This window comes from Phaenicophaeus curvirostris, chromosome 8 (assembly GCF_032191515.1).
Source record: "Phaenicophaeus curvirostris isolate KB17595 chromosome 8, BPBGC_Pcur_1.0, whole genome shotgun sequence".
Classification (NCBI taxonomy): domain Eukaryota; kingdom Metazoa; phylum Chordata; class Aves; order Cuculiformes; family Cuculidae; genus Phaenicophaeus; species Phaenicophaeus curvirostris.
In genome coordinates, this window is record NC_091399.1 from 28,777,220 (window position 1) to 28,793,004 (window position 15,785).

The following is a 15,785-nucleotide window of genomic DNA, read 5'->3' on the forward strand; positions in this document are numbered from 1 at the left end:
TATATGAAAAAGGCAATATTTTGTACCAGAAAACCAACTATTTGATGAAGTCTCAAATCAAGCCATTCATAAAGCAAGTCTAGCTTATTCTTCAAAACAAATTGTGCAGAGAAAAAATACTTCTGTTTAAGTAATTTATTTCTTATGTATTTACTTCTAACCGCTTAGTTGAGCACACAGAAAAAATAGATTTCTCTATTAATCCCGTGTAATAACTGGGAGACCAAATGTAATTCCTTTTCTGCTTCATGAATAAATCAATACACTATTGTTCTTTCTGCAGGACCATCTGTGCAACACCACTGACTTCAAATTATTCATAGGCTTTATGGTCAGAGGGGACCAGTATATCATCGATATGATCTTTTAGACATCATAAGATGTTTTAATTTTAGCAATTGCTCAGAACTGAGCACAATAACTTTTGTTCTCAGCAACACCTGTGCCACGTTGTTCAAGGGGAGGCAGGGTTACATTAACTTGCAAATGAATGCTTTTTGCCTGTCAAAACTGTCAGTTTCCTACTTTCCCTCATGCCAGCCTAAATGAAATACTTTCAGACTTGTAGAGCTAGATGCTTTTTAAAACAAAGGTTTAGAAACCACAGAAAGTTGATAAAGAAACTGATGAAAAGTACTGACTTCATGATTCTGACAATGCCAATCCTATGAAGTTACTCTTTCCACAAACCTTACTAAAAAAGCTGCTTTATCAGAACCCAGGATCATATGCCGCTTAAGAATTCTGAGAGAAAGGAAGTAGTGCATAGATATAAGAAATAATGACCCCAAAACCAGAAAAGACAGATATCTGACATCATTACAAAAACCAAACAGAAAAGCCAGAGTAGTTGCTAGGAATTCACCTCACCTTGGAGCAGAGAAAACAGACTAAGAATTTAATTAGGGATGGATTACTACAACACTTGAATAAATACACCGCGATAGGACTCATACACTTTACTATGAGTAAAAACTGTAAGTTCACATTCTTGGTTGTTGGGGTTTTTTTAAGAAAACAAAATGATAGAAAATGGGAATGATTAATTACATACTCCCTACAGATAATCCAAATGCTTCCACTATGTCTCCTCACAAATACTGAGGGAAATGAACAAAATAATATTGTTACCAATCAGTTGATGAAAACCAAGCCAGGATTTCAAGGATCAGAAAGGCTGGTTATAATGGATTTTAGAATTCAGTACTATATATGTACTATTTAGCAGCCTGGTGAATAAGAGTTAATAAATTTACTTAAAGTTCACCCTTTTCAGAAAAGGCTGTGCCACCTGAGAGTATCGAAGTAGCGCAATAGCATTTTAGGAGAAACAGTTATTTGGTGCACTGTCACCATGCCTTTAAACTTCTTAATGTTATGGCTTCAGCTGATTATGTTAATTGCTTGTGACATCACCATTAAAGAGTAACCAAGATTGAAAAGATGCAAGGAATACTAAGATACACATTGAAACATTTTGGATTTGAATACAGTAATCTATTCCAAAACAAGAACTATCTTTTTCCTTTCAAGAGTAGATAAATCAGACAGTTAAACTCTAGCTTCTTTTCTTCAGTCCCTCTTAGCCCACCTTGCAACACTACAGTAAGAAAATACTAAAAAATAGAAAGCAGACCTAAAAATATCAGCAAGTTATGACAGTTTGCATTGTTAATCTTCAAGATTAGTAACAATAGATTATTTGAATGGTGTTAAATCTGCAGTAATTTAAGTTCATGAAGAGAAGCCAAATTTCACTCTCTATAAATTTCTAATGAATCAGTAAAATGATATAATGTGAAAGGTTTTCTCTGAACTAGGATACTCATCGCTGGTCAAGTCCGGATACCAAAAATCACATGGATTTTCAATCTGTCTTTTCTTACTTCTCCCTTTCTTCCATTAAATCAGAAACTGATCCAAACATTCATAACAGATACAGCTACAATAACACGCAAATTAAAAAAAATAATTAGAAAAGCTCTACTAAAGACAACCTATCTCTACATGATTCATAAAAAAAGCCAGTATACCTTAAGATGTTTGGATGTGAGAGCCTGTTCATAAGTTGAACCTCCTTCAGCATGTTTGCTCTGTTGCTGTTCAGTGTGTTCATCTTCAAAGCCATTACCTGGTCTGAAGTTCTGTGCCTTACCTACAGGATACAAGCAAAAAATGGTAAGGATATCGGGATATGACAAGCAAGACTAAAAAAACAGGAACGTTGTAGTACAACACAGAGATCCTTCATGACGAACAACTTGATCTACGCCGATTCCTGTAGTCTTTATCAAAAGGATTACTTTCTACAAGCATACTACCCAAACACGAAAAGGCGTTTTGCTCTTCTCTTACAACTGGTAATGACTAAAAGCTTAAGAAGTTGGGAAAAAAAAGTTTATCAGCTTCCTATTACAAATGAAGGAAGCCACTTTTCTTTCCAGGGAGAGAAAGTAATCTACTCCAACACCTATGAAACTCACCTTCATTCCACCCACACTGTCATTGTTCCACAGAATGTGTTATGAGAGGACCTGCAGGTTACAACTAAAGGACAGGTTTCAGAGGTACTCGATGTCTACTTCTGAATCAAGACCACAAACTAGATTATACATTTAGTGGACACAAAGCATCCATACCAGCCCCTGCTGCAAAACAGAAAAGTTACCGGCCACGGTATCACCTAGACTGGGACATTAGCAGTGGCTAACGTAGACCAGTAGCATTCCTGGAAATGTGTTCCCATGATTTTCTTCCAGTACCTGCAGCACAGAAAAGGGGTGCTTCTTACAGCATTGAACTACCACCACGGCAAATCCATCCATGTTTACGGAGATTAGTTTAGCAAAGTCTGTGATGCTAGAATCTCAAAACTCATCATCTTTCTAACTTAAAACAGAAATCTATTTGATAATGCAGGTACAGACAAACTACCTACGTTTTAAACAATGGCAGCTTGCCTCCTATTATTCTGGAAGGCCCTGTTCATCTTTTCCAATAAAAGCCTTCTTTAACTGTCATATGTGAGTTATGGAAAAACAGCTGAACTCGTGATAAGCAGATGCAAGAAAAAAGCTGGGTATGATTTTTGGAGGTGAGGCTCACTGGTAGGTCTGAGGCAGTGACACCCATTTTCAAGTTTAGTTTGTACTCCTCGTCTGCAAGAACAAGGGGTGTATTTCAGCTACACATTCTCACCTAGACACAAAGCACCAGGCATTCAGCACAGGATGTACTGGGAGGAAAGGGTGTCACATTTCAGATGTGTGCCTGGGTTAACACTTCCAAATTGCCTATTCCCATCCTAGCCTGAAGTATAAGGTAGCACTGGAAACATCACACTTAAGTGCAGTAAACAACATAGAGGGACTAATCGAGTAGAGAAAGAGCCTCAGAGATGCATTTTCTCCTGCTTTGCCACCTGCCCACAAGCTTCTCAGCTGCCTCACCCACAGTCATCCAGTAATCCCAGTGCAAGAAGGATCACAGAAAGGAGGAGAGAAGGATATAGAAACCAGCACTGAGAGCAGAAATCAGCAGCAAGTTCGTAAGCACAGAACTCTTCCTTTCAGTGGCAATACCGGCTTTAAAATAAAACTGGTCAAACTACAGCTTTAGTGCATTATAACAAGACAATCTAGAATCCTTCTGCACATAACCCATCTTGCCTGTTTGGCATGCTTATTGGTTTTAAGCAGGATGATAGCATGTAAAGTTGATGGGGTTTATTGTTACTTGTCAGGTTTCTAGTGTCTATTGTGTGCTTTCATTAATTCTTAATTACACAGCTTTTGCATACCAGCCAATTTGAATGAACAAGCTACACTGGGCAGGTCAATATCTATATATAGACTTTAAAAAAAACAAACTACGTTGTACTTGCGCATTAGTTTTATTTGCAGTAGTGCTCTGGCTGAGGAATGAGGAAAAAAATCAAAAATGCTTTCATAGAGATAAAGGAAGATTTGTTCCCACAATGCAAATTTAAATTGAGACAAAAATACAGCTTGAAAGCTTTGAATTTATACACAGCAGCTGTGTCAGCCTCTGGGTGGAGGGTTAAGACTCTTGGGTGTTGTGGTGGAGTAATTTGGGTTTGCAGGGAAGAATTGGAAGGAACTTGACTCCTACAGGCAGAAAGAAACTCTCAACAGAACTTCCTCTGACATCAGCTTTTCACTAACACAGAATTCTCAAGGTCTGCCAACAGCAAATGAATAGAGGTAGAAGGCAAGCAGGAACTTGGTCAGTGTATGGTGTTAAACAATATTTGTGTTCTCGTTACATCTGCTAACTACCTCTTAATTTCCTGCCTATTTCTATAGTTCACTCAGTTCTGTACCAAAATTTCAAGTCTTTTTGCCTCAATCCTGAGGTAAAAGCAGAATCCATCACAGCACCTGCTTCCTTGTTCTTTGCCTTTTCCTTGTTCTGACCACTCTTCTTAATCTAGGAAAAACCTCAGAGAAGAGGATGGGTAAGTTTTAGGGCACTGTCCTGCATGCTTCCTGGATTTTCAGGTCTGATACACAAGAAGTAGCAGTTAGCAACTCCTTCTCAAAGGTCTGACTGTCCACAGCACTAACTCCACATCCATGGAAACCTGAGCCACATTTGCAAAGACAAAATTTTTCATCCTCCCTTTCTTTTCACTCCTGACGGACTTAACAAGGTTTAGTGGTGAGGTCTGGGGGTTCTTTGCTTGTTTGTTTTATAAAATCATTTTCCCCATGCTTGGGAATAGCTCAGATTTCTAGCATATATGGCATATTCTGTCCATGTAACCGGTCACAGCCCCCAGCACTGCACTGTGCTATGTTTCACTTAAAAGGACACTGTAAAGTAAGACCAGGGATTTCACTTGAACTTCTATGTATTGTTCCAATGCTGGAAGATGTATTTCTGCCAAATCTGATAGAACAGCAAATTACCTAATCAAACCAAAGGAGGGGTGGGAAAACAGAGACTCTTACTCTCTTGCTAGTTTCCCTTTAAGCAAGGAGGATGAAGCAGAACTGAAGGTGGGAGGGCATCTTCAAGAGGACAGTACCCAATATTATGAGTGAAATCAAATACCGGTTTATACATCATGGAACACAATTCTAATCACTTGGAATGTTCATAAGGCTAATTGCGTTCTCTCCTCTGAAGTACTGCTGGCAAACAGTATTTCCGTGGGAAGAACAGACTGCCAAGAGGGAATAGACAAGCCTACATAGAAGGAGCTATCAGTTACGCTACCCTCTGCCTACTTCCTTGTCAATCGTACCCTAGATGTAATTTGGGTCTATTGTGGCATCCCTTGCCAAAACCCAGTCAAACCGTTCAGTTTTAATCCTTCATCTCCTTTCAGGCCACTTCTGTGCACTGAAAGCACAGAAGTGATGTTTCAACCGCCTGACCACTCCAGAAGGAAAATTAGTAAATATTTTGGAAATATCGTTGATCCTATTTAATATTTGTTTACAAGGCAGTTTGCCTCAGGCACATCCCTGAATACTCGACATAAGCAGGGATTCACTCATGCAACTCAAAACTTTCATTGATGCAACTTAACAGATCGCTGTAAAGCTTTTAAAGCTGTTGACATTATTATTAATTAGGGTTGCTTGCATATCAGAGCAAGTAACCTTTCAATGTTGTCTGGATGATTGTGTCTCTGCTTAGAAATATTCTAACAATCCCACAGCTGCTTTCCCATGCTGCTTTGCACACACTTCTGACATCTCAGTCTGCTTACCTATGTGTCTCCATCTCCGAGGTCACAGTAACCAGATACTGCCTCCCTGTTTTATTGCTGGCAGGCAGTTAAACTGTCCCTTTGCACTCCAATTCTTCTAGGATCAAAGTACTTTGTAAGTACTTTGACACGGCTACAGCCAGCTGCACGGCCTGCCTGTTCACTGTGTCTCCAAACATGTTCCGATCTTCTTTAGAAGAAAGTGAGTAGTAGAGGAAGTCATGGGTCCAGGTAAAGATATAGTAATATATTTGAAGGAAAACTCCTAATAGTGATTGAGCAGGGCTCACACTCAAAAGAACTATATGCTATGTAAATGCTGCCCCAAATTCACACAAGGAATATCCTGCGAAAACCAATGTTTTCAATTTTCAGCTTGCTGTTTAGCTACGATTTTTTTATTACTAAAAACCAAACATAATTTAAATAATTATTTTCCAGTCATATGGATAAAGCACAGCTTTCTGAAAATCCAAGGCTTTACATTGTTTCCACATTTTGCCTGGACTGAAAGGGGAGGAGTATTTAAGCAACAGCTGAAATCTAGCTTGATTTCATCTTTCACAAAGCCTTCTTGATCTTTACTATTAACTGTACCTTTCCAATTGTCCTTGGACTGAGCATCTGAGGAACACTTCCTACTATTGATGTTACAAACGTGCCAATATAACTTCTAGTGTTGCACCTAGTTTTTCACTGCATTTTCATTATTTTCCAACAATATAACAATGAGTTGGAAGTATTTTGTCACTGTTCTCTTCCAAAATTGCAATTAATTGCTTCCCAGTTTTTCCTCACCTTTCTCTCTTCTGGCATCCAGCCTCAATGCTTAATTACATTTACAGATCTTACACAGCTTACTACAAAAATCATGTTGCCTCTTCTACTCTAGCACTCACACCAATTTTTTTTTATTTTTTTTTTTTTACACATCTCAATTTTCATCTGGCCATTTCACCTTCACCTTTTCTGCCTTATGTCTGAAGTGCCATTTTAAAAGCAGCCCTCTCTAGTCCAAACAAATGGCCTTCCCCGAGATTGCTTCTCATTTCTGAGCTCACTGTATTATCCACAAAAATGCTGCATGTATTTTTACTTATACTGGCTCACCAACCTTACACTCACCAATTCAAATCTATCCTCCACAGTCAGTCTTCAGCTTTCATGTTAGGGACATACACAGCAAAGGTCCAGTGATTTTTTATTTATCTATGCCACCTTTTATCAATCTCTTTTCTCTGTCTTCATCTGATTTGCAAGTATTTTCTCTTGTGATGACAAGAGATGAAGATATTACCATAGTCAGCCCTCTAGGCTGTTTGTACTAACCACACTACACAGTATAACTATGTTTGACTGAAGAAAGCTCCCTTTAATTGAGAAGACAAACCTGTTCTTCAGCTCAGATCGCACTGTAAAACTGCAATCTCAAATGTTTTTCTAAACTTCAAAATGCACCCATAGTCAGATACACATATTCATAGTAGTGATGCTTATATCAAGTAAAAAAACTTCCTCATGTTACTAGGAAAATCTGCAGTGACAAATAGAAGCTTCAGGAAATGCACCAGTCCAGCTGTTACATTGATGCTAGGGAGTCAGATTGGGTTGTGGGTGTTTTCAGAGTAGTTGTATACGTCACTACACACTAACTTCTTCTAGTGAAGAAGCCTGCCAAGTGTAACAAAACTTTGCCAAACAAAACTAGTCACCATGCGGTACAAGAGCTTTAGCACAGGTTCAGAAGACATACAGAAAACAGGCACGAACCAAAACCTCAAAGCATTCAAAACCCTGATGGTAACTGTGACTCCCATTAATTTCTATTACTAAAAACAACTGTGAGAAATACACAGAAAAAGTTAGAGCCTTTACCATTTTCCCTTCAGTATAAAGGCTTGTTATTGGTCATGAAACAAATATCCTACTTCAATAACTTCTGTAACTTCTAGCACCACCAGTTCAGGAAAGTATTAAGTTCAATTATTACAGCATATTCCACACCAACAGTCAAACAAGTTTTCCAAATTTTTTTTTTACTAAACTAAAGCAAATGTATAATTGGTGAGACAGCAGTACTGTTGATACTTTGTAAATCTATTTGTGTGTGCCAAAATTCCCTCAATTTCTCTTTTGTATTTTTACTTCACTGCCCACGAATGTAGAACCAGAGCCCAAAATACAGCATTCATTTCTTTTAAACAAACCATTTATTGAGAGGAAACTGCGCATATCTCTCTGCCGTTAACTTGATCTCAATCAAATCTTAAAGACAAAAAGAGACTACAGTCTTATTTTGAGAAAAAGCACAAATTAATCAGAGGACTATTGTTCCACAGTTTGAGATGAGATATAAACAGGCACAGCCTGGGTGGGGAAGCTGACTGATTTTGTAGCCAGTTCAGCAGAACGTAACCATATAAATTTCCCTTGGCAACCCAGGAGAAGGAACAGGGACCCACCTCTGAAGTACTAGGCAATAAAATGCAGAGGAGCATTGTTATACCACAGCTCAAGCATGTACTTTATACACAAGTCTAATGTCATAGTCTGGAAAGGAAAAGAAATATTGAGCTTTAAGTACAGCACTGGGAGCTTACTCTTCATTTTTAATGTTAGCTACAATCGGCTCATTGAACAGCCCTGGGCATGCTACTTCATTTACTTTGATTCCCTCTTTAATTGCATCTATAAAATGGAGGCAATATTGCTAGCTACCTGCCAGGGAAACTGGAAGTTTAACATCTACAAATGGCTATTGTAACATCCAAACATAATACATACAGACATACACTGTGTCCTCATTATCCTATTTGGTTAAACATTTCCCGTGTTCCTATGGATTTATCTTGTGTGAAAAATGATGGCATTTACATAATCTACAGATGCTCTTGAAGTAAGAAACACTTCAAGCTGAGTTTTCCTAAAATATAGTTGCACCTTCATTCTTTTACTGTATATTAACAGTTTGGTACTGAGCACACAGTTCCCCCAACTCTACCGATGATATCATCGCTACTATTCAAACACAGCTTGGGGGTATGTTTTCAAAATCAGTATGGAAAACTTGAAAGTTTTATTCTGTGTAGAAATAATTTCCTTACCTTTCCTTCATAAATTTTGCAAATAAATGCCACCATGCATAAGTAAGGATGTCGGTCTCACATTTCAGAACAAAGCCAGCTGACATGCAACTATTGCTACTATAATCACAGTTGCAGCACTAGAGCTTGACCACAACCACAAATAAGATGACAGCAGGAAGTATAAAGGAGCTACATTTTCCTTATTTGAGGATATTTATTATTGTTTTATATTTTGCTACATTTAATAACTTTCAGGCTGTAGCCAAATACATAAGTTCTAAATCCATTCTGGTTATATAAGCCATTCTTAAGAAGAGCAGTTTAATGAAGAAATTCTACTAGCAAAAAAAAAATACCTAATTAAACATACCATGAAGTTCCTTATGTGCCTTCTCATTGTCAGTAAAGGCTAGGAAGCACAAGAATTGTATTTGCAAGACTTAATTGCAGGCAGCGGATGTGAAAGTTACAAATTGCTATTAGTGCCCCAGTGTTAGACATATCGTCAGCTACGGATTAGTTAACAAAGCAAGGCTGTATGTGGAGTATCAATCACTCCAGCGGATGTTTCATAGCTCTGTCCTCTCCTCAACCCTTCATCCAACAAGACCATGAAAACAGAAGGCTCCACCCTTGGGGAGCAGCGCCTGCTGCTGCTGCCCAGTGCAAAAGGCCATTCCCGATGCCTCAAAGCACAGCAAGATCAGATCAGGAGCCCTGGTGACTCCCAGACAGAGGAAGCTGACAAGGATAGGAGAAGGGAGTCCCTACAATTAGGATATGGCCTCAGCAGCTGCTGGGAACAGGACATCTTGGATGACTCACATCCAGAATTCCTAACAACTCCAGAAGACTACAAGAAGCCTTATCACGCAGGTTTTAGACTGCCTTTCTCTAATCATGATCAATGTCTATTGAGAGGCTACAAAGAAGCATCCCCTATGGATCTGAAACTGTAAAACACATACCTGGTCTGTCACTGCCATCAATAACAATTTGCATTTTCATTTTTTGACTGTATAGCAGTGATACTGGCATGTGTTACCATCACACACGTTCTCCAGGCACAGGCAGTGAAATCCATCACCAAAATATATTTAACTTCCCTCCCCGCTACAAAACCAGTAAATAGGTGTTTGGAGAGGTGTGTAACCATGATTTTAAGTGATGCCCTCTTGTTCTCCAGATGCAGTGGTGTTAACACTGGACACACGCCAATGCAGTTATTTCAAGAACAGTAAATCAGCACCTGTCTCTCAGTATCAGCAATGAACGAGCTTTACACAAATGCGCATGTTTGCCAGCTGGCAAAACACGGACAATCCCAGAGCTGCCAACCCAGCACATCTCCATCCAGAACAGAAAACGAAACAGATCATTTAACTGTGCGTGAGAAATTATTATGGAAAACAAGACAAAAAGCCCACAAATGTTTCTGTGCCAAGGGAATCTTGCCACCTGCCTCGCCCCTGGGAAAGTGCACAGTGATACTCAGATTGGCACAACTTTTCTTCCAAAAGAAAATCAAAGGCCCAAAGGACCCTGAACTACAGAAGCTACTGTACCAAACACAAAATCCAGCCAGGGGGTTATCTCCTATGGCAAGGTCCCACTTGTTACAGTATCAGAGTGCCTTTCTTATTGTTGACAGAATTTGTGAGTGTTCTCACTAGTCTGAGGACAACAAAAACTTACTTCAGGCATTCAATCTATCTGCTGCTCCACAAGAGTTAGAAGAGGGCAAGTTTCCAAACAGGGAATAATTACACATCAAAACGGACAATTTCACATTAATTTACTTTCTTTTTCCAAATGAGTATTCTTTTTGCATCAAGTTTCAAAGATACTTGTCCTTGCTTTTTGCTAAAGAAACAAATCCTTCACTTTCAGGGTATAATGACACTTCTGCCATTTTTTTCAAAGATTCTCCTTCAGCAGAGAAGCTGGCTGACCAAACCAGAGAAACTGAAACGTGAGTTTTGTAAGCAAAGCTCTTTTCCCTGTTTGTTAATTTGCTTCACTCAGTGTTTTAGACTTTACTTGTAGTGATGCCAGAGAGCACCGCAGAAGAAGTATTATAGAAACATGATTTTGCAAAAGGCAAAAGCTTTCATTAGATCTTCTACCTAGTGACAGCTTTTGAGTCACTCTCAGTGTTTCCTCAGCTGACGTTAGGGTGATTATTACATACATATTTTCAGACTTCTAGCCAAAAACTAAATAAATGAAAATCAGGACTTATTTCAGACACTAAATGTGAACTAGCCCTCCGTTCTACTTTGTATTTCAAAGCATTTTCAAATCTGCTAAATGTAAGTGCCCTGCAAGTCAGACATATAATTCTGAATTTCAGTTGAGTGGGGATGGAGTTTTTTGCCCCAGTAGTGCCATCTATAAAGAATAATAACGCAGATGACCTTTAAAATTCCTGTATTATTGATTTGTTGGAGTAAGGCTTATTTATTATCACTTGTCCCCACAGCCTATGCTCTATAAAAGCACTGGCTAATTAAGTGACAAGGACTAGGATGACAGCAACTTGGCACATCGATAACCAAAAAATCATTAGCAAGAGGAAGACAACTGTCTAGTTTAGTGGTTACCATCCGCATCAGCAATTGGCAGAAGGCTCCTGAAAGGCTGATACTTCACACATCAGTGCGAGACAAATCAAACTTACAAGACTTCTACTTTGAGTAAAAAAGCACCAGCAAACTCAAGATTTATGGCTCAGCTCCAGAATGGTGCTAATTCCTTCTCCTGACAAGTATCAGAGTAGAAAGAGACTACTTAGAACCACCTAATTGATGTAACTCAAGAGCTTGAAACGAAGTTCCAAAGTTATCATAGCCTTCTTGGCCAGTTTATATAACACAGAGTGACTGTATTCCCAAGCAAACAATTAGAGGTGTGTTTTAACACTAACTACACATAAAAGACCTTAAGCCTCAAATATTTTGAGCAAGGTGAAAGAGTTTCCTCCACCCAGAAGAGGAAGATATTCAGATTAAGACTGAATGCCATTGAAATAAAATTAGACCAGAAGGCATGTGTGGACAAGAAGATTCAGTGCCTGTGTTTCTAACAGGCATCACATCACACAAGAAGCGCAGCAACAACCGCAATGGCTCTATCCCACTGTGACAGAATGGAAGAACAAATTTAGAAGAGGAACAACACACCACACCTGGGTGAGAGGGGACACACCACTCAAATGGGTGTCCTTTCTCAGTCACAAGGGATACTCCCCATGCCTACAACGCTAAATATTAGATCCATGTAACCAAAATGTAGAATAATCCATTTACTAAGTCCCTATTCATTTTCCAACCTACAAGGATTTCTTCTGCCACTATTTGTCATAAGCAGAGCCCGGAGTATTTTAGTTTGCCTGATGTAGCAACACCCACCTCAAGTAGAAAAAAAATAAACACTTCAATGTTTCAGAATTCCATCATCTAGACCATTTGTTTCCAAAACTGGTGACCTTAAATTGTTGGTAGCTATAAGTTTATCAACACCTTGCCAAGCTTAATCAATAACTTTGTAATATAAAAGGATGGCTATAAATAACACCAGTGAACGAACAGGAGAGAGAAGACAATTTCTAGTTGGTGAGGCTGCTCCCACAGCCATTTAGTTTTTCAGATTAAAAACTAATCTATTACAGTTTCTAGCCGTTACAGTCCTGCAAAACTACTGACAAACACAAAGAGGGATGGTAATTGAACAAAATGGTAATCAAAGCATAAAGCAAAAGACAGCTCTCAAAGAGTAATTTTGGGAAAGCCAGATCAGTAGCATCTCTCAGATCTACCAGAGATCAAGCACATCAGCATGACAACATCCCAAGAGACAGTATCATAAATGATACTAGATAATGTACATTAGAGGTAACAGAACTACCAGTTTTATTTAAAGTACCTTACAAGTATTTGATAATAAAAGAATTATATCAAAGTGTTCTTCACACTACCCCTAAGCATAACCCTATATCAGCCCCGCTTCTGCTTTCAGCTGAATGCTGCTTATCTTTGAGGCACCTTGAAGACATTAAATAAATAGGAGAAACAGGATCCTGGCCTCAGGCACAAGGTATGTATTTAAACAGGCGCACCCCTTCTCTCATCAGTCAGCACCTTTGAAGCATGTAATTTTGACCATAAAGACTGACAACCAGCCAATTAACTGAGGACCATCATTCCAGGGTATTCAAACAGGAGGTCTTACAGCTTTGGCACATACAACATGAATGTCCCGAGGATCCTGACCCGTTTGCACCATCTTGCATCTTGTTAAGTCAATCAAAAGCTGCCCTCTCTTTGTACTCAGATTTGTCCTTGCACCTGCATAGTGCCAGTTTCACAGGTTATGGAGTCCACACATCACAGAACAGCACTGACTTATTTCCATTTGTTTCTCAAGGGTATCCATGTTACATCAACAATAAAATTCATCATATCTTGTTTTTCACATAGCTGTGATGCACGTTATAAGACATATTCACAAATAAGCCAGATATATTTTTCCTAGAAGGAACTACTAGAAATTAGCAGCTTAAAACCATAATCAAAGGAGTAGCTAGTGATTCACAGGCTCTTTGCCTTGCTCAGTTTTAAGAGCAAACCTCAGTGTTCTGCACTTGCCATAAAAAATCAGAATGGGTGCTAGGCAGTCAGCTAGTTCAACCAGACTGCTCATAGCTTGACAAGACTTGTGTTTTCTATAATGCTTAGTATTCAGGTGAACGTGAATTGGAATTGCTATAATGATGGCTCCTCCTGCTGAGTAAACAGAAGTTTAATTTGTGTATAAATAAAGGTGCACTACAAACGCAAAGATCATTCATAGCGCATATAACCATTAATATTACATTTAACCTGTAATGTACTCCTCTTCCCAAGTTAAGAGAAGGCAATTTCTATCCACTGTGATAGACTATATTTAAAACTGTTATCCACAGCAAAGGACAGAAGGGAAGAAATCACTAAAAACAATTGACAGTTAAACAGCAAAATAAAAATTACAAACTCACAACAGTCCAAGTGGTCTTTGCTAAATCATCTGAATGAACCCAATATATGATACTCACAAAACCACAGACAAATACATAACCAAAGTTGACATGGGGTTTTTGAGACACTTTTGCTAATTTAAAGGGAAGGCTTCATTGCTCTTGCAAGATTATGTACACAGTAAGTCTAGAGCTATCCTGTAGTTTTCTCAAGTTCAATCATTTAGCTCGAAGTCTGCAGATCAGACTGAACTCTCTGTCAAACCATGAGGCTCTCCTCCCTGGAAGCACATCAAGGTTCTTGCATGAAATCTAATCATCAGCACAGTAGGATTAATGACAGAGGTGGTCAGGCTGACAAACTAGCAGAACAGAAACCTGCTTAAATGAGTATGGGACTACATATAAGATAAGGTCGCAATGCATTCTCACCCCTTTGTGCCAAAATTGAAGCGAGACCTTGTTTGAAACCGATGTGAAAGAAAAGGCTTTGTCACTCATTGTCTCCCTGCAGGAGGTCTGTGGTTGTTTCTGGGAAAACAGACACTGGATACTCAGACTAACACCATGTACTCTCAGAGTAACCCCACGCCAATGATTGCCAATGATTCTAGACTGACACCATGTGATGTCTCGTTTAGCTTACTGAAGGGGGAATGGCAGGGGAAGGTTTTTAAAGAGTTACCACAGTGCGTACAGGGAAGTAAATAAGGTATCAAGGACTTCTCTTAGTTAACACAGTTCTCACAGTTTAACTCAGTATGCCACTACCTGACTAAACCAAGCCCTCTCTTAAAATAAGATATCCTTAATAAATCAATTACTATGAATGCTGGAAATTTACCCTTACTTTTAGCCATTCTGTTATTCCCAGTTATTTAGAGATGACCCAAACCTATTGATACCCTCCATCCACTTCAGCTGCAAAGATAAGTTCCAGTGACACACAGAACTTAAAATCAGTTCATTCCACATTAAGAAATGTCTAGCTACAAAGACAGTTGCTACGAAATGCTCCACAAAGTTTTCCAAACAGGAAAACAAGAAAAACGAAACAAAAAAAATGCAAAAAAAGCACTCCACCTTCTTTTCAATTGGCATACAAGCTGGCTTTATAAAAAGCTGATCTGTACCAAGCCTCCTACACACACCAAATAAAATTCTTCACATCTGCCCATTTGAATGAATTTCTAATACAAGTTTAAAAAATTTCATGTATCTAGCTAAACAGAAAAAGTTCTGTGAAGTGACTTGCCTTTATATAAGAGGAGAGGTATATATGGAGATCTGAATGCCTTTATGTATTAAAGCAACAAAAATAACTTTCATTTTCTAATTCACATAGCTATTCACAGCAAAAAAAAACGGATAAAAGCTTTTCGGTTTAACTTCTTAAAGAAAAGCCCACATGAAGTGTCACGGAATGATCATAATATGTTGTGAGATAAAGTCACTGAAACGGAAATAATTTGGAATGTGACTTCTTTTAAAGTCAGGAACTAGGAAAAGGAAATAAATTATTTTTGCAATGCCTGAAAGCATGGAAGTCAACTCAATGTCATTTCCCTCTACGACAAACCTTACCAGAACAGTCAGAACAGCAGAAATATCACCAGCACTCTATAAACCTGGGGTTGCCTGTATAGCTTCTTCACAAATTGCTTTACAAAGATCTTTATCCACTTTGCAGATTCACAGCAGCAAGTCACCGACAACACCAGATTTTCTCACCCATACTATTTACTTCAAACCAATCTCTAATTATTGGAGTCAGACGCATGGTACAACAAGCAGCAAAGGAAACAGAGAAGAGCAGCTAATTGTATGGTAATGTCAGTGCAATACGCTTTGTGGTTTCAAATTCAGTAACCATGTGTAGATCTCCTAACATATGCATTTAGGGTTGGGAGGCAAAGAGTACCGAAGGAATAAGTAGAATCCCACA

At 38.7% G+C, this 15,785-nt stretch overlaps 2 protein-coding genes across 2 annotated transcripts in view; one reads left to right on the top strand and one right to left on the bottom strand.

Annotated features, from left to right (window-relative positions):
* AKR1A1 (aldo-keto reductase family 1 member A1) overlaps positions 1-15,785 on the top strand; it is a 186,640-nt gene that overhangs the window by 69,287 nt on the left and 101,568 nt on the right. The window lies entirely within an intron of this gene.
* TESK2 (testis associated actin remodelling kinase 2) overlaps positions 1-15,785 on the bottom strand; it is a 77,330-nt gene that overhangs the window by 52,075 nt on the left and 9,470 nt on the right. Inside the window, exon 3 of the mRNA XM_069862959.1 lies at positions 2,034-2,155. Within this exon, the coding sequence (XP_069719060.1) occupies positions 2,034-2,155 (122 nt within the window). The remainder of the gene's footprint in view (positions 1-2,033; positions 2,156-15,785) is intronic.